General features: G+C 30.2%; 4 protein-coding genes across 5 annotated transcripts in view; 1 reads left to right on the plus strand and 3 right to left on the minus strand.

Annotated features, from left to right (window-relative positions):
• Positions 1-334: 334 nt before the first annotated feature.
• Positions 335-2875, minus strand: LOC142644796 (uncharacterized). Its single transcript, XM_075822784.1, has 2 exons — positions 2028-2875; positions 335-1471 (listed from the first exon to the last, which is right to left on the minus strand). Exons 1-2 carry the CDS (start codon positions 2822-2824, stop codon positions 679-681), a joined length of 1590 nt encoding a protein of 529 aa, XP_075678899.1. The 5' UTR covers positions 2825-2875; the 3' UTR covers positions 335-678.
• Positions 2876-2962: 87 nt separating this feature from the next.
• LOC113796348 (semaphorin 5c-like) lies at positions 2963-5211 on the minus strand. The gene has a single exon (XM_027346607.2). It carries the CDS (start codon positions 5198-5200, stop codon positions 3113-3115), a length of 2088 nt encoding a protein of 695 aa, XP_027202408.2. The 5' UTR covers positions 5201-5211; the 3' UTR covers positions 2963-3112.
• Positions 5212-5357: 146 nt separating this feature from the next.
• Positions 5358-7565, minus strand: LOC113796346 (semaphorin 5c-like). Its single transcript, XM_027346605.2, has one exon. The coding sequence runs from the start codon at positions 7456-7458 to the stop codon at positions 5431-5433; it is 2028 nt and encodes a 675-aa protein (XP_027202406.2). The 5' UTR covers positions 7459-7565; the 3' UTR covers positions 5358-5430.
• A 3279-nt stretch (positions 7566-10844) lies between these two features.
• LOC113796360 (latrophilin Cirl-like) overlaps positions 10845-22742 on the plus strand; it is a 42692-nt gene continuing 30794 nt past the window's right edge. For both annotated transcript variants that reach the window (XM_075822791.1, XM_075822792.1), the window contains exons 1-2: positions 10845-11681; positions 20190-20383. The gene's annotated coding sequence lies outside the window, so the exon portion shown is untranslated. The remainder of the gene's footprint in view (positions 11682-20189; positions 20384-22742) is intronic.

Consider the following 22742-nt stretch of genomic DNA (forward strand, 5'->3'; position numbering starts at 1 on the left):
CAATTTTCTTTCATTCATTTTTTCAACAAGAGTTAATTAGAAGGAGTTTTGAATTCACGTTTGGAAATTCAAAAGGATTTATATAGTTGAAAAAATCTGATGACAATCATTATCATCATAATTATGATGATCAAATTCCAATTGCTCTCCATTCAATTCCCTCCTTGTTTATCCCTATCCACAATTATAAACTGGCAAAATAGATAGCCAATGTGCATCATTTTTAAAAATGTTAATTTTTTCATTTCCAAAGTTTTCGAATTGGCGGTGAAAACAATTTCGATTTTTGTGAAATTTTTTTCAAGAAACAAAAAAAAGAGGACCACTATTCTTCTTATGAATTCAATGATTTTTATTTATTCGGTGGTTTAGTTTGTTTACACAGAGGAAACAAAAAAAAATGAAAATGTTTTTTGTTTGCAAACATTACATTTTTTTGGATGCAAATATCGCAGGTTTGATTCGGTCATCGTCAATGTTTGGTTTTTGGCCACCATACAAACACAATTAAGCAACAATAACCCTCGAACTTTATTGGTTGATGGTTAGTTTTTATTAAGATTTTTCTAGTTTGTGTTGATCGATTGATTGATTGATTGATTGATTTTTTTCTGTTTCACATTGTTCTTCTAGCCCAATCGTAAGAATCGAAAAAACATGATTTGTTTTGACATGTACTCAATGTAAAGATGATGAAAACGATGATACTTGTTGATAATGTGGAAAATTGGTCGAATCTTTCTCCATCATCGATGAATATTGTTGTTGTTGATGGATTGCTGGGCTTTGAAAATTTTTGCCTACATCTCTTCTCTTATGAAACAATCGAGGAGAAAAAAATGGCTTTTTCTTTGATGAAATATAATGTGACGGTCTAATCAAACTTTTGATGAATTTTGTTGGTATACGTCTAAACGGCGTGAATATTGATTTTGGTAATATTTTATTAGTTGGTGATGTAAATGATGAATCGAAAGATAGTTTTGGTTCGGTTTTCGGTTTTTTAGGTTTATCTTTACTATAGGAAATACAAAACAATATGCTTACGGTTAAGATTGAGCATAATATGACGGCAGTGATGACATAAATAAATAACATTGTCCAACTATAATAAACAATACAATCCGTTACTTCATATTCAAATCCTTTAAAACAATCATTATTCGAATCTGCCTGGCATGGTCGTCGACGACAATGACAAATTTCATGTTTAGCTATTGATTTCGAATCAGTAACACTGCAAATAAACCATTCACTCCATGATTGGTGACATGATGGTCGATCAGATTGTATGAAATTTTCATCTTGTAAATTATCATTCGTAGATCGAATACATTTCTCGTGGATTTGATTCCATCCGCAATATGGATCACCACTATGAATGCATTCCTCTTTTTGTTGATATTTTTCACATTGATCAATCGAAAGCCGGATGAATTCTTTTTCCGTACCGAAATATAGTGAATCAGTTTTTTGATAGAATTTCATCGGATAAAAATTGATTTTCTTTCGGATCAATCAATTGAATATCATCAACCAAACATAATTCATTCAAATTTGACCATTGAACATATTTCAATAACTTTCCATCGTTTGTTGCAATGAATATTACTTGAACAAAATTATCGAATTTTGTTACAACCCAATCGGTGACAATCAATCTGAAATGTTCGTGTTTAGTGAATATTAATGGTTTGTTATGGATAGGCTGAACTGCATCATCCATTAGTTGATATTTTGAATTCAAGATAACCGTTCCATGATCAATCGGTTGACAATTAAACGCAGAATGATCATCATCTTGTCGTTGCCATAACTGTGATGGTGATGGTTGATATCTGAATGCACCTTCAAAAGATTTCAGAACCGATTTCATTGTAAATACACAGACAGCCGAACCATGTATTGAATTTGGTGGGGTATTGAAAATAGCATAAAATCGGTATGTTTTGTCATTATGAATGTAATGGACTGATTGTATTTCATTCAAATAGAATGGTAATGAGCCAGGCAATGAACAATTCAGTCTTGCTTTCAAGAATGTTGTCCAAAAATTTTCCACACCAGTATCATTGGTACAAACACGACCAATTCGTGATACAACATGATGACCATCAACATTTGCAAATTCTATATCCGATTCACGAAAAAGAAAATATACATGACGATCGTATTGAAAACTTGCAAAAAAACTAGCATCCTTATTGATCCAATAATGATTATTTTGTATACCTCGTACATATTCTGGCTCTTGGGTTGGTAGAATATTTATTTGTTTAATAATGGTTACATCAACACCACGATAATCAAGTGGACCGCCGAAGAAAAATTCGCCCTTTTTAGTTAGCAATGATGTTGTATTCCAATATGGTGAGTGTGGTGAATGGATGAATGTACTTTTAGCAACTATATCGAAATTATCATTCAATTGTCGTATTTGACATTCGGGCGAATAGGAGTATGTTCCACAAACTAAAATCTGTCCTTGCTTAGTATAATTGATGATTGGTGGTATTTGCAATAATGTTGTTATAAAATTATTACAATATTCCTGATCAACTCCTTTTTGATAACAATTTTTCATCTTTTCGATGTCAAGTCTACTAACATAATCTTCCAACATGGATGATTCAAAATCCGTTTGATTCATAATCAGGATATGATTTCTAGCGCCAACAATAATTTTCGAATCCTTTTCATTGAATAACATTGGTTTATAATGTTCTATTTCCGATTCTTTTATTCGTTCCAAATGTTTTGCATACATAGAATGGATCAATAAAAATTGTAATATTACTAGGTAATCAATACATTTCTTTTTCATATTGATTTGATCGATGAACACATGCACACCAATCTAAACATTTAACTAAACATTTTCAACATCAACATTTAACATAAAATCAACAACATTGTTTAAAAAAATTCGTTTTAATTGAATTTTCTGAACAAACAAAAATTATTGTTTTGTAATCGGATTTTAAAAAAATTTATTCAATCGAAACAAATATTTCATTACTAATCTATGATTGACCTCTCATTAATGTTGTGTATTTTATCTTTGATTTAATCGATTCTTGTTGCACGTGTTTTTGTTATTGTTGATGTTTTACTAATATTTATTGTTGTTCTGGTAGGAAATTTTTGTTTCGTTTTCAATACAGTTGTTGTTTGTTTGAATTTTTTTTGGTTGTTGTTTTTTGTTGCGATAAAAATATAATGATGATGTGGATGATGATGATAAACGAGATTTTTGATTGGCTTTCAATACAGTGGTTGTTGGTTTGAATTTAATTGGTTGTTGTTGTTTTTTAGCTGGAGAAAAATTTAATGATGATGATGATGATGAACAAGAGTTTTGATTGGTTTTCGATAATGTTTGATCGGATTTTTGCAATTTTTTCTGTTTTCTATGAAAATTCAAAATCAATATGCAAGCTGTTACACTTGAGCTTAATATGACGGCAAAAATAGTGGCAAAAAATAGCATTGTCCAGTTGTGATTGGCAATACAATTCCTTACTTCATATTCGCTTCCATTAATACAATTATTATTCATATTCAAACATGGTCGTTTGCGACAACGACATAATCCTTTGGCAGATGATTTCGGATCAGTACAGGCAAACCATTCACTCCATGATTGGTGACATGATGGTCGATCAGATTGTATGAAATTTTCATCTTGTAAATTATCATTCGTAGATCGAATACATTTCTCGTGGATTTGATTCCATCCGCAATATGGATCACCACTATGAATGCATTCCTCTTTTTGCTGATATTTTTCACATTGATCAATCGAAAGCCGGATAAATTCTTTTACCGTACCGAAATATAGTGAATCAGTTTTTGGGTAGAATTTCATGGATAAAAATTGATTTTCTTTCGGATCAATCAATTGAATATCATCAACCAAACATAATTCATTCAAATTTGACCATTGAACATATTTCAATAACTTTCCATCGTTTGTTGCAATGAATATTACTTGAACAAAATTATCGAATTTTGTTTCAATCCAATCGACAACAATCAGTTTGAAATGTTCCTGTTTTGTAGAAATAAATGGTTTGTTATTGATAGGTTGAACTGCATCATCCATTAGTTGATATTTTAAATTCAATTGTGATTGGGATTGGTCAGTATTATTGGCCTGACAATTAAATACAGAATGATCATCATCTTGTCGTTGCCATAACTGTGATGATGATGGTTGATATCTAAATGCACCTTCAAAAGATCTCAGAACCGATTTCATTGTAAATACACAAACAGCCGAACTATATATTGAATTTGGTGCAGCATTGAAAATAGCATATAACCGGAATGTTTTGTCATTATGAATGTAATGGACTGATTGTATTTCATTCAAATAGAATGGTAATGAGCCAGGCAATGAACAATTCAGCCTTGCTTTCAAGAATGTCGTCCACCTATTTTTCCAGCCAGTATCATTTGTACAAACACGACCAATTCGTGATACAACATGATAACCACCATCATTTGAATATTCTAGATCAGTTTCACGGAAAAGGAAATAAACATGTGGTCCGTATTGAAAACTTGTAACAAAATTTGCATCAACATTAATCCAATAGGGATTATTCTGTAAAGTTCGTACATGGGATTTTACTTTTGAAATAATTTCTGTTTGTTTAATAATGGATTCATCAACACCACGAAGATCAAGCGGACCACCATAGTAAAATACTCCATTTTCAGTTAACAATGATGTTGTATTCCAATATGGGGAAAATGAATTGACCGATACACTCTTATTGACTACTTGGAAATTATCATTGATAAGTCTGATTTGACATTGTGGTGAATAGGCATTGGTGCCACAATATAGAATTTGTTTACCGCCATTGATCGGGAATAATGTTGTTATAAAGTTATGACATTCTTCTTGGTTCATTCCTTTTTGGTGACAATTTTTCATTTTTTTCTCTTCAGCTGGAATCGAATAATCTTGTAGCGGTTTTGATGTGAAATTTATTATATTTAAAACTAAAATATGATTTTTAACACCAATAAAAACTTTCGAATCTTTTTCAATGAATAATATTGGTTTATAATGTTCTATATCCGAACGTGTAAATCTTTCCAGATCTGAATGTTTGGCATATAAAGAATTGATCAATAAAAATATAATATGATTACTGAAGTAATTTAAAATCAATTTTTTTGCCCACATTGATCCTTGTATTGAATAACAACAAGGCAATGAACCACGTACCTACACATTTTAAATAACTATAACCAATCAATTAGTCAACATTGTTATAAGCTAGGATTGAATTTTAGAAAAAAAACAATACCCAATTAATTTTGATTGAATTTTAGAAAAAAAAATGATGAAAATTATGATTTTATTTATTAATTTGGGAGAGATTATTTCTATTAAGGCAAATTTTAGTTAATATTTTAGATGGTCAATTTTTTTGGGCCTATTTCTCGAATTATACTATCAAGATTTCTGGTTGAACATGACAATGATGATGTTACTGTTGATGTGGCCATACTATATGCTGGTGATAACGATAATGTAGGAGATTTTTTATAGATTTCCAATTTCGGGGTTGGTTTCGATTTTTTGGCTCGTTTTTTGATTTTTGGAAAAAAATAAAAATACATTAACGCTGTTATGGAAGAGCTCAACAGAACAGCAACAATAACCGAAACAAATAAAAATTTCCAGGTATGATAAACAACACAATCGGTTACTTGATATTCGAATCCTTTGAAACAATTATTATTCGTTGTAGATGCACATGGTCGCTGACGACATTGACAAATTCCTTGGGCAAACGTTTTCGGATCAGTTACACTGCATGAAAACCAATCACTCCATAATTGTTGACATGATTGCGGATTTTTATTTTGTATGAAATTTTCATCTCTTAAAATTCCGAGTGAAGATCGAATACACTTCATTTGATAACGATTCCATCCGCAGTATGGATCACCGCTATTAATACATTCCTCTTCGTTTGGATATTTATCACATTGATCAACAGAAAGACGAATAAATTCTTTCTCCGTACCAAAATATAATGAATCAGTTGCTCGATAGAATTTCATTGATAAAAATTGATTTTCTTTCGGGTTAATCAATTGAATAGCATCAATCAAACATGATTCATCCAAATTCGACCAATGAACATATTTCAATAATTTCCCATCATTTGTTGCAATGAATATTATTTGAACAAAATTATCGAATTTTGTTTCAATCCAATCAACAGCAATCAACTTGAAATGTTCGTCTTTGGTGAATATTAATGGTTTGTCATTGATTGGCTGAACTGCATCATCCATTAGTTGATATTTTAAACTCAAATGTGATTGGGAGTGATCATTATGACTGGCCTGACAATTGAACACAGTATGATCATCATCTTGTCGTTGCCATAACTGTGATGGTGATGGTTGATACCTGAATGCACCTTCAAAAGATCTCAGAACCGATTTCATTGTAAATACACAAACAGCCGAACCATGTAATGAATTTTGAGGAGTATTGAAAACAGCATAAAATCGGTATGATTTATCATTATGAATGTAATGGACTGATTGTATTTCATTCAAATAGAATGGTATTGAGCCAGGCAATGAACAATTGAGCCTTGCTTTCAAGAATGTTGTCCAATGATTTTGCAGACCCGAATCCTTTTTACAAACACGACCAATTCGTGACATAACACGGTGACCACCCATATTAGAATGTTCCATATCCGATTCACGGAAAAGGAAATATACATGCTGTTCGTATTGAAAACTTGCAACAAAATTAGCATCCTTATTGATCCAATAATGATTATTTTGTAAAGTTTGCACGAAATGTGTTGTATTGTTAAAAATGTCTATTTGTTGAATGATTGTTACATTGGTACCATGAGAATCTATTGGACCAGCATAGTAAAATTGACCATTTTCAATTAACAATGTTGTTGTATTCCAATATGGTGAATGTGGTGAAAGTGTCGATACACTCTTATTGACTACTTGGAAATTATCATTGATAAGTGTGATTTGACATTGTGGTGAATAGGCATTGGTGCCACAATATAGAATTTGTTTACCGCCATTGATGGGGAATAATGTTGTTATAAAGTTATGACATTCTTCTCTATTTGTTGTTTTTTGATGACAATTGTTTATTTGTTTAATTTCAGCTGGAATCGAATAATGTTGTTGGAATGATGATTGAAAATCCATTAGATTTAAAGCTAAAATATGATTTTTAGCACCGATAAAAACTTTGTAATCTTTTTCAATGAATAATATTGGCTTATAATGTTCTATTTGTTGATGTTGAAATCGTTCCAGATGTTCTGCATACAGCCAATTGATCAATAAACATTGTAACAATATCACATAATGATTATTACACGATTTTGAAATCGATTCTTTTGACAACATTTTCGAGCAAATCAAATGGAAAACATACATGCTACACTGATTTAAATAGACGAAAATGATCCAATTATCAAACCATAAAAACAATAAACATTGTTATACCAATAATTTAATTTATTCAATTTTTAATTCAATCTTTCCAATTTGAATGGAATTCTTATTTTCAAGAAAAATTCTATTAAATTCATTTGGTTTTTGGTGAATGATTATTATTAATGTTATTATTGAAATAAGCTTGCAATCTTTCTTGCGCGAAAACGTGACAATGATGATGTAAATGTTGATGATGATGTTGTTGTTTTGTCAAATGGCCATTTTGGCTTTGCTTTATCGAATGGAGATTTGCGATTTCTTTTGTAAAATGGTGATTTTCGTTCTCTTTTTTGAAATGGAGACTTTTGATATGTTTTATCAGTTAGGAAATCCAGATTTAATTTAACAATAACATTGTTATACAACCAAAAAGAACCAATCAAAAGTTCTCTTTAATTGAATTTTTCTTTGAAAAATTCGGGAAATTCAACAACAATCATGGTTTTTTGCTGTTGTTGATTCCATTCAATCATCAAAATTCCATCATTCGATTCGATTGGTGTGATGAAATGTATTGATTGGTGGTGGTGGGTTATCATTTTGCGTGGGATATCATTTGGTTCTTTACATCATCACCATCTTCAATTGTTGTTATTGTTGTTGTTGACCCTACAAAAATAATTGACACAAACATGATGAAAATATTTTCTTCGAAGGTCAAAGTTGAATTTGGATTGGCGCTTCTTCAGGAATCGTTTTCTAGCCATCACCACCACCATCATCATCATTATTATCATCATTATTATCATCACGCAATAAGAAAATTTTCATCAACAAAAATTTTAACAAGTTTTCATCGTTCAACAAAAAAACAAAATTCGATTTTTTCCAATCGATATCGTGTGTGCTCTATCAGTATTTCGTCAATCCAATCAATGATATCATCAATGTTGATGATGATCATCGCATGCAAATGATAATGACAAGAATAAAAAAACGAAAAACATCCATTCTTTTTTCAATGTCATTTTTTGACAATGACCTTTTGGGCTGATGATATTTTTACCTGAAAATTCTTATTATCAGTATGTTTGATTGATATTTCCAATCACATCCACATTCTTCTCATTTTGTTGATTGTTTCGAGTGAAAAAATTGTTTGATAAAATTCATTTCCAGTAGCAAATTAGTTTCACATGTACATTGATTTGTTTGCTTTCGGGGATAATTTGTCAATTTTTGTTGCTTCAAAAATTTTTGAAATTTCCCAAAAATGGTCAACACCTTGAATGTCTATCGATCAATAATTTGTTTCTAGATCAATTAATGATGAATGGATTGTGAAGAAAAAATTTGTCAAAGTTGAAAAGAAATTCCACAAAATTGGAAAAAATGAAAAGTATTTCATATGATTTCTTCAATTCACAGAAAAATGATCGATCGATATAATGGAGAAACAGTGAGATCAAGGTATAATATTTATCATTATTGAATTCGATGCAACAGTTTTTGTGTCAGATACATTTAATCAAAAAATGTTAATCTTAATTTTTTGCCTTAACAACTTATGGCTACTGGTGTTATCATCATCATCCGAGATTGTCATCATCAAAATTGATTTTTTCTGTTTTCCATATTTTCATCATCAGAACATTATTTATGTGTTATAAGGATCCTTGATGATCATCATCAATGGTGTTAATCATTTTTTCTAGCAGGTTTCAATTTTTATCAAATTATTACCTTTTTTCTCATCATCATTTTTATGATGAAAAAAGTCATGTTTTCGACGTCGATGATGATGATCTTGATTCGTTTTTTTCGGTGGACGAAAAAAAAATCCAAATGATGATTATCATTCAATCAGATAGCCTGGACTTCTGAATTTTGTTGTCCATTTTTATACTTGGTTAGTTTGATTTTTCCATTTGATATTCATTTCGTTAATAAAATGATGGATTTTTGTTCTCTTACTCAAACTTCACACTTAAACTAACTGACTGACTAACTACATGGAAAAATCTCGTTTTCATTTCTCGTAGATCAATAAGTTTTCTACACGCTTATATCTTTTTACCTTCTGCACAACCAACCATCATCATCAAATATCAAGATATAATGAGAAAATCAAGAATATCTACAAAAAACATCACCAATCAAATATGGTCAATAGGTTTTCCTTTGATTTTCTGGCCTGGCTTCGATCGATGATGATGATGCACATCCACACACACACCATTTACCTTTGACCTTTTTTCTCTTTGCTACACTTAGTAGATTCAAGATTCGTGATGATGATTTTTAGTTTTTCTATTCGATCATTTTCACCAACAATCTTCACCATTATCATAACTACACAATGAATGGTGGGCCAAAAAACCAATTGATCAAAAAAAATTCAAGTAGTACGCGTTCGATTCACATTCGATTCGCCTTATAATAATAATAGTGACTGAATGAATGAATGATGCTGATGCTGACCTTTGACATTCAAGAAATAGAACTCCCCTCATTCATCTCATTATTCTGTTTCTTATTATTTTCTATGGGTATGAGCCACACCTATGTTCACCATCATCATCGTATATTATTAGTTGGGTTTCTTTTTTTTGGTAGTGAACTTTCAACTTCGTTTGCCTTCAATGTAAAATTTATAATTAATAACAACAGCAACTTTTTTCTTTTTTTTTTTTTTTTTTTTTGATTTTTTGATTCTTTCTATCTTTTTTCTCCCTTACTTTTTTTCTTAAAATATAGGGTCGTTGCTGTATTTACGTTTCTTCGTCATTTTTTGATTCTGCCTTCAGGCGCAACATTCAGTTTAACATTGATTTTCATTGACAATCGATACAGTCGATATTTTTTACGCAAAGTTTTTTGCTTTGTTTTAAATCTCGAAACTTTTATTTTTGAATTTATTTTCATATTTATCAATTCTTAGGGAAATTTTGGAAATAGGAAATTATTTGGATTGACTAAATCACCTTAAAATTGAATTTTCGGTTAATGTTAGCTTTGCAGCCGCGCGCTATTTTCATGTTATGCATGTTATTTTCGATACGATGTTTTTAGATAGAGCATACAACACAGGGTAGGGTACACTTTCTCTCATCATTGTTTGCTACTACCGCTTGAAAATTTCTAATCGTCTGTTTTTTTATCATCTATTTTATGAACAACTACATTGCGGGTGTGTGTATGTTTTTGTTGACTGAAATTTTTTACTTTTTCTTTGCTTCTAGTTTTTTTTCTTGAAAAAAAATGGTATTCAAGCGCATTTCAATCAATGCTACTATCTCGCTGCTAGTCTTCTAGTAGTAATAAGAAGTATGATCCTTCTGTTTCTTTTGCTTAACGTTTTTCATTGCACAAACAAAGATCTGAATCAAAATCATTTTCATTCACGTTTTGGCTATCATAAGTGCTGCATGGCTGCGTTGGCTTATTTATTAACATTGTCTGTTTTTTTTCCTTCATGTTTGCATTTGGTTTAACAACAACAACAATTCGTTGTAAAAAAAAGAATTCGTCATATTTTACATTTTGGATAAAATTTGTTTCCGTGTGAAAAAAGTGTGTGTGATTTTTATCTATTTTGTTTCACACTCTTTATTATTAATTGTGTGATCTACATTGACAATTGGAAAATTTTCCTTAATTCATCTTGTTGTTGTTTTTTGAAGAAATTCTTTTTTTGGTTCGAGAGTTCATCTTCAATCAATCGATTACCCGATTGTCCATCGTTTTTTCATGTTAGTTTGAAGATAGTTGATATGGTGGGATTAGAAAAGTGTGTCCAAATCTGTTTTCGGTGTTGATCAGTTTTGTTTATTTCCACCATATCCAAAAATGATGGTGATGTTGTGTGATTGCAATTTTGTTGTTGTTATCAATCAATTTTCTTGAAAATCTATCTTTCTACCCTCACCGACGCCATCATCGGCTATATCTACGCGACCGGATTTATGTTTGTTAGTTTGTATTTGAAGGCGACAAAAATCAATCGGTGAAATAAAAAGAAAAATCTTACTTGAAATTTCTTATCCAACCCGAGCAACAGAAAAAATTCCAAATTGTTCCCCGTTTTTGTTGTTATCATCGATGTTTTTTCTGTCTGTTTGAATGTTGTGTGTGTGTGTTTATGATGTTTATGATAATATTGAAATAAATAAATAAATGAAAAACCTTGCCACGCCAGTGAATAATAAAATAAAGTAAAAAAGGTATGTTTTTCCTTATTCCCCACACACAGACACACGATACATTGATATTATTTGAATTTGATATTTTAAAGATAAAAGTGTGTGCTTTTCTCATGTAATGTACCCTCTCTTTCCATATCTTTATGTTGGTGATGTCCATCGAAACCATGAACGGATATGGTCAAGATTTTTTGCATCGCGAATCAATGACCCTCACATTTTTTTCTGTAAATCCCAGTAGCAGTTTTTGTTTTCGATTTGAAATTGAAAACAAAAACAAACGATGCAATTGAATTATTATTTGTGTTGATGAAACAAAGCAAAAATGATTAATCAATTGTAAACACAGAGAGATTTGCATTTGATCAATTCATTATTATCATTATTGTTGTTACATCACATTCACAATTTATCAATGTCCGTCGTTTATTTCATCATCATAATCTCAATATTTACCTTTTCATTGCAACATTTTCATTATCAATCAAACAAGTTCAGTAGTCGACAACAAATAAATGAATGAATGAAAATATCATTATTATTTCAATATTTATATTCAATCAAGATTTTATATTGAACTTTGTTCATTTTTACCTACTCTAAAAATCAATCCATCATTTGATTCAATTCATTAATATTATTATTGCACATTCAAGGTTATCTTTAGGTGTTTAGTTTAGTTTTTTGTTGAATATCTTTCGATTGTTATTCATTCAATCAAATCAGTCTGTTTTAATGTTGTTTTATCTTGGAAAAAATATATTCAATATGCATCGATTTCTATGTTTTCGATATTCAAGAAAAAAGTTCAACGACTTTCTTCTTTGAAAAAATTTGATGTAAATTTGTTGTTCGATCGAACAACAACAACCCTATTTATTCTCATTTAGCAATTTACATTTGCATATTACGTGAATGTCGAATCCGGAATCGTTCTCAATAATCATGATTATTATTTCATTTCAATTTGTTTTCTCTTGAATATAGCTCAATCAATCTCACATCATCATAATATAATTGCCATTTTTTTGCTATATTTGATCATCATTGAATTGATTGAATGTTTCTCAACGAGAGAAAAAAACAAAAAAAAATTGTGAATATCAACATCATCTCATTTTATGTGTTTGTTAGTGTATGTTTTTCCTATTGATTTCAATTCTTGTTGTTCCAACAACAACAACAACAACAAAAGAATAACATTATCCAGAAAAGAGAAAAAATGGTTCTAAAGTCACTGTCATTCTTCATTCTGTCTCTTTCACTTTTCATTGATGTTCATAACATTGGAATTTGAATTGAATTTGGATGTGATGTTATGTTATGTTCAATAAATAGAACGTGATACGACAACCTACCATACGCTATTCAATATTACATTGTTTTCGAGTGTTTTCCATTCATTTCATTCAATTTCTCGATCTGGGTGCATGGTGATGTTGCTTTTCAAACCAAAACAGAAATTCTATTACCATTTTTCATTGATGAAGAGCGTGCTTTTCGCTCGGTTGTGTTGTATTGATGATGATAAAATCTTGTTGTTGTTGTATGCATATAGTTCATCATGATGATGATAATGAATTTCTGTGCATCCGTTTTTTGTTTCTTATGAAAAGGTCCCTATTGGCCTTATGTTCAAGTTGTTGGTTGATTGAAATAGTTGAATCTAATCAAGTAGTGTAATTTCAATAATATATACTATGATCTTTTGAATAAGACAACAAAAATGGAAAGAAACTAGTGTTAGTAATATATTTTCAAGGTTTATCTCTATATTTTCTTGTTTGTTTATTTAGCTCTTTATTCTGAACAAGATGTTGAAAAAAATGATAAAGATTATCATTATTTAATCATTATTCAATGAGATTTTATTTTCTTGGTTCGGTTCATTAAAAGGCGTCGCTCATTCGTTAACACTTGAATCGTCGTTGACATATCTTATCAGTTTTTAAAAAAAGAAATTTTTTTGCCTGATTCAAATGATGATGAATTCTGTTGAATTCATTTTGGCAATTTTCTCTCGTCAACCATATGGATAGCTCGGTCGTCAACGTGCGATTCATATCTTTTACTATTTTTTATTTTTTCATTTATTCGGTTGGTTTGATTTCTGAATAATAATTTTGATTCAATTGACTTGGCTAAATGTGTAAAAGAAAAACAAAAATTGATTGCCAATTTGATATAGTCCAAGCAAGTGAATGAAGCAAACTCTACTGATTTGAATTTGAATGACACACACTTACTTACTTACTTAGTTTAGATTATCAATTATGAAGTGCAAAAAAAGAAAAATATCATTTTTTTCATTTTCTCGGCTGTTTGTCACATTGAGATATGATTTGAAGAAGAAAAAAAGGTCAAACTTTTTTCTTTGATAAGCATCATATTTTTTCTCAGTGTGTCTGGATATCAAATTTCTTTGATTTGAAGCAGCCAAGAAAAAAAATTTGATTAATTTAATTAATTTTTTTTTCTTTCGTCGCTGGTGATGATCATCACCATCGAATAATAAGTGGGAAATAATATTTATATGGAACAACACTGATCAGTTATCATCATCATTCGTTTTGGTTAGTTTCGACCTGAATTTGTCGATTGAACGAATAAATAAATATTTGAAAGTGTCCTGTTCATGTTTAGGTATTTCACATATGAAAAATATTATTATATGGTTAGTATGACCAATTTGTTCCGTTCTAGTTTACTTGTCGTTGTTGATGATGATAATTTTCACACCAAATCTATTTTTGGTTTTTTGTTTTTCAAATTTGAATTTTCCAGTGAAAGAGAGAATACCAGGATTCAGAATTGACCGGATGTTTAAGTGTTTTAATGAGAAATTCAGTTTGCATCTTCGTCATCAGTTGTAGCATTTTGGCCATCATACAGGTTATTAAACAGTGTGTGTATTTCGGTGTATACAACCAAAACATAACAACAATAGACTCAGTATTATAAAATGCAGGAAAAATTTTCGATTTAAATTCAAATTCAAAAAATGAAATTTTCCTTGGTACATTACGTGTGAAGGTAATCGATTTAATCGATTGTGATATGCATTGAATTGTTTTTGTTTTGTTTCGTTTCGTTTTTTTGGTGACATTTATTCATTTTTTTCGCCATTCATTCATTTCAATGAATTTTTTTCATTTTATTTTAAAAAGAAAATTTTTTCTTTTTTCATTTGATTTATTTGATCCATTTTAGTCTTGGTCCTGATGATGATGATCAATCAATGAATGGGTCTATTATCACCAGAAAATTTCTTTCTTTCTTTCTTGGGTACGGCCGGGGTCTTTGTTGGATCGTTGATGAATGATGAACGTTGGTTGTTGTTGTTGAATACCTGTGTATGGTGTGTGTGTGTGATGGTCATTGATTTTGACTTTATTTTTTTCCAAACCTAGTTAGTTGAGGAGGGGACGTATTCTTCGCTTCATTTTCCATTTTATTGAAAGCTTTTTTCTTCTCCATTCGGTTGATAATTTACGGTTGCAATTTTCAGCCGTCAATTTGATTTTTTTCTTTGGTCTGACCTTTGTCGATTCAATTCAATTCACCAAACAACCAACCATTTTCTCATTGGAAGATTGAGAAAAAACGAAAAAATGTCGTATGCAACAACAACAAAAGCTATTCAGGTGAAACAGTTTTTCAAAAATGTTATTTTTTTTCTTCGGAAAAATGCCACCAAAAAATTGACCATTGAATTGAAATGAAGTTTTTGCATTTCTTCTTTCAAACACTGCTTTTCAAAAGTTGAGTTGTTTTTGTTATCACAAGTACAGTTGTCATTGGGGAATGGCAATGAAATTCTTGGTTGATTTGATTTTTATTCCAAAAATTGTAATTTCTAAGGAATATCGTTTTTATCATCAAATTGGACTCATTTTTCGTTTTTCTTTACGACAAATCTAGTTATTCTCCGCATCATCATCATCATCATTATCATTTTCGTTTTGTTTTTTGTTTCAACAGAAAAAAGGGCGCCATAGCATGTGGATACATTATCCCATTCATTTCTTGCTTACTTGTTTACGATCTTTGTTCTGTGCTATGCATGTTGGTGATGTATGCACGCAATATTGTGCTATGGATGATAATGATGATCACATCACATCATTTTGTTCAATTCAGTTTGCTGGATAAAAATATAATGATGATTTGAAACGAAGCAAAAAACCGAAAAAGATGTGATTTGGATGATGATGTTGTTGGATGATTGTCTTTTGTTTTTCTTTCCTTTCTCTGTGTGTACAAAGTTCATTTTATTTTGTTGATCGCTATTTTATTGCTAACAACAAAAAGAGTTAGTTGACCCGATAAATGAATGGAAGAAGAAAGGTTTTCTTTAAAGGAAAAATTTTTTTCATTCGTTTCGTTTTTTTTCAAAACAAATTTTTTCACATTTTCACATGTAAAATGCAAGTAAGTTTATTTCTTGCTTGCACAAAAGAAAGGTAGTTTGAAAGGAAAGAAGCGGTAGCGCGACGACGACCAGGTATTATATTCGGAACAAATGGCCTGACTGTGTGTGTGTCACAAATCAAATCACATCCATTATTAGTGTAAAGATCTTTTTTGGAAATTGTCATCATCAAATTTTTTCCGAAAATATTTCCCAAATAATTTTTGTTTCTTTTCACTTTCCATTCATTTTGAAGCAGGGACAATTTTCGATTTTGAAGTTTTTTCTCTCGGATGATGATCACATTGTCCGAAATCCTAGAAAAATACTGATTGTGTTCCGGTTTCACACACAATCAGTATCCTTTTTTGTGAAAAGGAAACAAATTTTTTGAATAGTATTTAATCGATTAATTGATGATCGATTGAAGAAGCCATTTCTCATTGAATGACCGATGATGATAATGGTCATCGTCATTAATCCAATGAGAAATCCATTCAAAACAACCAACCATCATCATTATTATTATTCAGTGCAACAATGATGCTGTGTTAACCCAAAACGATGATGATGGTGGTGGTCAGAAGGAATATTTTATTTTATTTCAATTCAATTCGATGATGACGAAAATCAATCAATTAAATTTTAAACTGAAAAAACCTGCATCATAAAGAGAGATTCAAATTGTTTTACTTGAGCAAAAACAACAACAAATGGCACACACACAGGCAATGTTACACACTAATCATCATTATGTGTGCAATCCTTTTTCGTCTGAGAAATTTAAACTTGATGATCATCATTTCAAAGATGGTCGGCTTTTTTTCTTGAAAAAATTTAAAGTTTCAAACAATTCTTATGTCATTAAAATATTTTAAATTTGATGATTTTTTGTTTTGTTTTTTTATTGTGGAATTCAATTGTGTTTAATGAGTATCATTGTTGTTTTATGATGATGAAAATCGATATATAAAAGAGGATTGAAATGAAATTAATTTTATGATTATATAATGCTTACCTGAACACATGATGATTGTGTTCTAATTGTTTATGTGTGCACATCATTTAATCATATTATTCGGTGATCATCATCATCATAAATGACAATCAAATCAAATTGAAAATCTTTTGCCTCGTTTTCGCCTGAAAGAAAAACATTCATTCAGTCAGTCAGTCAGTCATCATTATCGTTATTATTTATTATTTAAATTTGGATTTTGTTGTTTTTGGCGATACAATTTTTCCTTAGATGATGGTGATGATGATGATCAAAATGAATCCAGATTTGGTTTTTATTTTTTTGGGTTATAATAATCATCATTATCATCATCATCACGTTTTCCATGTTGTTGTTTCAACAAACGAAAAAAGAAGAAAAATTGTTGTTTGTTCTTCTTCTGGACAAGACTTGAATGTTTAATGTTGAATGAAAGACAACAAAAACAGCAACGGTTTTTTCCTTATTCGTTTTGTTTGTTGTTATGGTTGATCCATTGATCAAAATAGATAAACAAACAAACAGAAAATTTACTCATTGAATCCAGCCAAAAAAAACAATTATTCAAGCTAGAGATGAATGTTGATGAAAAATGATTCCACACCAGTAGAGGTATCATCAACATCATCAGGTTTCATTTTCTATATTTCAAACTGGGTTTTTTGTTTAAGTTTACCCAAACAATCATGATGGCGATGAATTCAATTTACTTGGAATGATTGTGATGGTGATGGACCAATTTTTTTCGTCCATCACCATCATTCTATGATGATGATGAAACGAGCCCACTTGATTTTTAGTTTCTGTTCCTGTTTCTTTTTGGTTTAAAAAGTTACAGAGAAAAAATATTTTTTGAATACAGACAAAAAACATTTAAAAGTCAATCAAGTTTTGCTGTATAGCATAAATTAGCATCAATTCATCTGATTAAGTTTAAAAGTGGAAAAATAAAGGATTAAGGATGCGGGCTGAGTGCGTGTTTGGCTTTTTTCTTTGGTTATGCAAAATGAATACGAATGAAAAGAATATCTACCGTTTAGTCTTGTTTCTTTTCGAAATAGATTTCCTTATTGATTTTATTGGATGTTTTGATTGATTTGAAATTTGGAATTCAAATCAAATCAAAATGATGATAATGTTAATTTGATTGAAACAAACCCTTTTTAACTCGACAACGATTAAAATGGAGATTTTGTTGTATTGCCACTGGATATTTATTCAATTTATATTGATCGTAATTTATTCTCAACAAAACAACCAAATCCATCAATTGCATTTAAAGTCTATTGAATTTCCTTGTTGTTGTTGTTTCGTAAGCCAACCCGGGACATTCTCATACATTTTATCGTTTTAGGGCACTTTTACTATCAAACTTTCACAATAGAGCAGAACAAAAAGATTAATCTTTTTTTTCGTTGTTTATCTCTCCAAAAAAATCATAAATTGATCGGTGTTTGATTTTTGATTTTGGTGTTTGGGTATTATCTTTTGTCTGTGTTTTATTTTTAACTTTTTGTTTTTCTTCTTTCCAATCAATAAATCACCCGAAATCTGATCGATTTTTTCGAATTGAAACAAAAACAAAATAGACACAGAGAGTGACCATAATCAAATCTAGGGTGTTTGCCTTTGGGCAATTTCGATTGTCATTCGACAACAATCAACCAGTATCCTATAGGATCATCCATTGATCCAGAAACTAAACTAATCGATCAAACGATTTCAATCAAATCCGCCTTTTTAATTCCGTTTGTGTTTCATTTTGAAAAAATCTTTTCAATGTTTTTTATTTTGAAATAAAACCAAATCACTTGGTCATCATCATCATTGCCGATCTAGATCAAATCTTGATCATCCTGCAGGCAAATATGATGAATTGAAAATGAAAAAATAAAAATGATGATGTGAAAATGGCCACTCAATTCAGGTAGTAGCCCACTTTGGTTGATTATTAAAAAGTTATCTTTAAATATGATTGAAGATGATGGTGGCGGTGGCACATCTTCATCCAATTATAATCATCATCATCACAATAATAACGTTATTAAAAATGAAAAAAGGAGATGTTATAATAATCATTTTATTCATTCTTATCCCCTCGAGGTTATATAACCATTTTACTATTGGTGACCAACATTTTATCCAAAAATTTTCTGATCAAATCAAAAATCGACCTGCTTTATACAAGAAGAAAATTAGATCGGTCATAATAATAATAATTGTTGTTGTCTGATATGAATGAATCTAACCAGTTGATGATGATGATGGAAGAAAATCATTTTACGCATCTTGACAATGATGATGATATCCGCCATCCATTATCATCATCATCAATTTCTCTTCTTGTTCGCTTTCGTTTTGAAAACCACCACCATCATCTTTGAATTAATTATTATTATGACTTTGCTTATTGAGAATCGTTTCGGAAAAAGAGATGTTGTTTTTTTGATTGAATTTTTTTTGTTTTTTCAATTTCAATTTCGAGCACATAATATAATTAGATCTGGTTTGTTTTGGGATTTCTTTTTTTTGATTGTTCAAAAAAGCTATTGTTGTTGTTGTTGATTTGATTTGTTTTTTTCTTTTTGGTTTCTTAATTAAGACAATTTTGGTTAATTTTTTTTACTGCAGTTCTTTTTCGTTTGCTGCTGTTTTGGTTGTTTTGTTTGAATTTAAACAAAATTCGTGCACAATCTGTGTGTGTCCCGCTACCGACTAAAAAAGGGATAAAGGTTTTTTAATGGAAAAAATAACGATAAAAATTGAATTGAATAGAACCAAGTCAGGTTAATTGCCTTCTTATGTAATAAAAGTTAGTTAGTTATTTGGTGTTTGTGTTTAGTCATATACAATTGATCACGTTTTATTGCTTGGTTCGGTTGTGATATTATCGATGAAACAAATCGAAATGTTTGTGTTCCATCGATGATCAGGCAAAAATCTAGGCTAATCAATTTTCGAACCAAACCGAATAAATGATCTTATTTTTTGTCTTTTGTTACACAATGTTACCAATTTTTCATTTACGAAAAAATTCATTCAATTCAAAGCACAACTAAAACATTCCAGCTAAAATCTGATTGATATAATAATTTTCTAACAAATTTTTATTTTTTCTTAGATTTTTTGTTGTTCCTTGTGACATCTTTTGCATCTTTTTCGTTTTTGCCATTCTTCCAATTCATCGTTTTTCTCACTCGGTGTGTTATTTTCGGTGGGAATTTTTGTTTAGTGTTCGACTGACTGACTGTGAATCTTTTTTCTTCAAATATTTATCATCACCGTTGAATCGTTTTTTAGTTCTTCTTTCTTTGGGTAAGTTTTTATTTAAGATTTTGTTTTTGTTTTTTGATTCAAATCTTCAGGATGAGCGATTAAGTGTGTGTTTGTTTTTTAAGTAAAAAAAGTGTTAATCGTCTTAGAATTGTGAGCTATTTTTTGTTGCTGAAAATCTTTTGAAAGAATTTTGTTTGTAGTTTAAGAGGGCCAAAAAAGCCTTTTTTGTTACAATTGTGCGCACTCATGCGAACGTTTTTCATAAAAGCAATGACTATGACTAACCTAACCTCACTGAACTATGAGTCCACAGCAATTCTGCTGACCACAGCAAAAGATATCAATATCATATTGTTATGATTATTATTGCCATTGTTTTCAAATGTTTTGTTGTGGTGTTCATAATGATGATAATTCGATTTTTCAAAATTCTTTCCGTCATTCTCATATAACAACGATAATCTTCATTTATCATTTTATCAAAACATAGACCATCAACCATACCAGATCCGAAGAAAATTTTCACTAAAAGTTTTAGCTTTTTATCCCAAATAACACAACTCGGCTCTTGTATCGATGGACGATTCTTGTTTGGAAAGTTATTTTGTTGTTGTTGTTTTTGTTGGCCAACGAATACCGTGGATTCCTATAACCGGGGATTTTATTTCCAAACAACTTTGCAAATAATAATAATAATAATAATAAAAACAACAGCAGCAGAATTGTTAATGTTGTCGAAGATCGTAGAAGATTTATGATTCTCTCACTTACACAACAACGACGATGCAGGCTTACACCGAACCTACAGAATATAACAACAAAAAATAACCAAAACAAACCCAAACATAGTTATATGTCGATCCTGGAACAACTTTTTTTTTGTTGATCCAAAAGTTTTTCTACTTCTGGTCTCTATGTTTGTATTTTTTTCCTCCTGCTGTTGGTGTGTTGGATCACATTCTGATTTTGATTTTTTTCTCAGGGAATTTGTTTGTTTGTTTGAATGTTTTTCTATTCTTCTTTATAAACAAAAACAAGAAAATAAATCCGGAAAAAGAATTCCCCAAAACAACAATCATCATTTTATGAATTCTGTTGTTGTGAAGCACGTTTTCTTTGTTTTTGTTTTTCGACACAACGGAAAAACTCTATGGAAAAATATTAAAGTCAAGATTTCATTTCATATGACAGAATTTGTTGTTGTTTGTTTACTTTGGTAAACTTTTTTTCAAAAAACGGAAAAAAATTTCTGCTGAATTGTCGATCGATCTCGATCGATTCGGTTTTTCGAAAATGAAGAAAATTTGTTTTGTTCCGAATTGAACATTGCGATTTTTCTTCACAAGAAAAAAATGTCGGTCACATGGAAATCTCATTTCTGTTTCGAAAATTAAAATTAGAAAATTGGTTTTTTCTTTTCATTCATCCATCAAATTCATCAATTCAATTCAATTCGATTTGTTGTTCATGTTTTTATCGATTTTTTACACTTTTTTTTGCCAATCAAAAACTTATCGATCGAGATTTCCTTTGAACAACAAATTTCTCGATATTATTATTTTGGGTTAATATACGATTGGTGTGCATAAACTAAGCTAAACGACAAATTACAAAACAACTGAGAAAATGTTTTCATAATAATAATCATTACGTTTGTTTGCATTAACCAACCAGCAGCAAAATCATCTAAAAAATGCTTAGCTAAGCTTGTTAACCTATGATGATCATCATCATCAGCACTGAAAGAAAGAATTATCCTTGGTTGCTTGGGTATTTTTTTCATTCCTTTTTTCGGATTTTTTGTTTTTTTTTGCTGAATTGAGCTGCCATAATAAACATGGTGTATATTTGTTTTCTGTTAAAATATATTTGTTCCGACGAATTTGGAATTTTGGATCTTTGTGTCTGGATGCCTGAATCTTTTGTTTTGTTTTTGTAATTCTGTTCAGTTTTTTCTTTTCGTTTTCTGCATCGTGATTCCCAATAGAGAATCATTTTCTTCTTTTTTGTTGGATATAATTCTGCGAATTTGTTTTTGTTTCTCTTGTTTTGTTTGTCTCAGAATTGCGTATTAACTTGCTTATGAAATTTTGGTTCGAGTTGAAATTTCCGTTAAGAAAAAAAATCTACTGGATTTTGTTGTTCACAATGTCAAGTCCTATGATGATGAAAAGTTTTCTCAATTCTTCATCATCCTGAAGTGAATTAATCTAATTTATTGAAAGTTTTTTTCCTTTGTTAAGTTACCAAATTTCGTTCGTTTTTTCCTGATGATGTTCAAGTAGTGCAGAATTTCGAATTTTTTTTGTCGATTGACTGAATGAAATCATCATCAACAACAACCAAGATGTTTTTTTAGTAAAGTCTTAATTTTTTTTACCTTTAAAGAATCTTCATA

The sequence above is a fragment of the Dermatophagoides pteronyssinus genome, unplaced genomic scaffold, assembly GCF_027571235.1.
Source record: "Dermatophagoides pteronyssinus isolate colony J.1.1.1.1 unplaced genomic scaffold, Derpt_VIB-CSIC_2022.12 sq0020, whole genome shotgun sequence".
NCBI classification, from domain to species: domain Eukaryota; kingdom Metazoa; phylum Arthropoda; class Arachnida; order Sarcoptiformes; family Pyroglyphidae; genus Dermatophagoides; species Dermatophagoides pteronyssinus.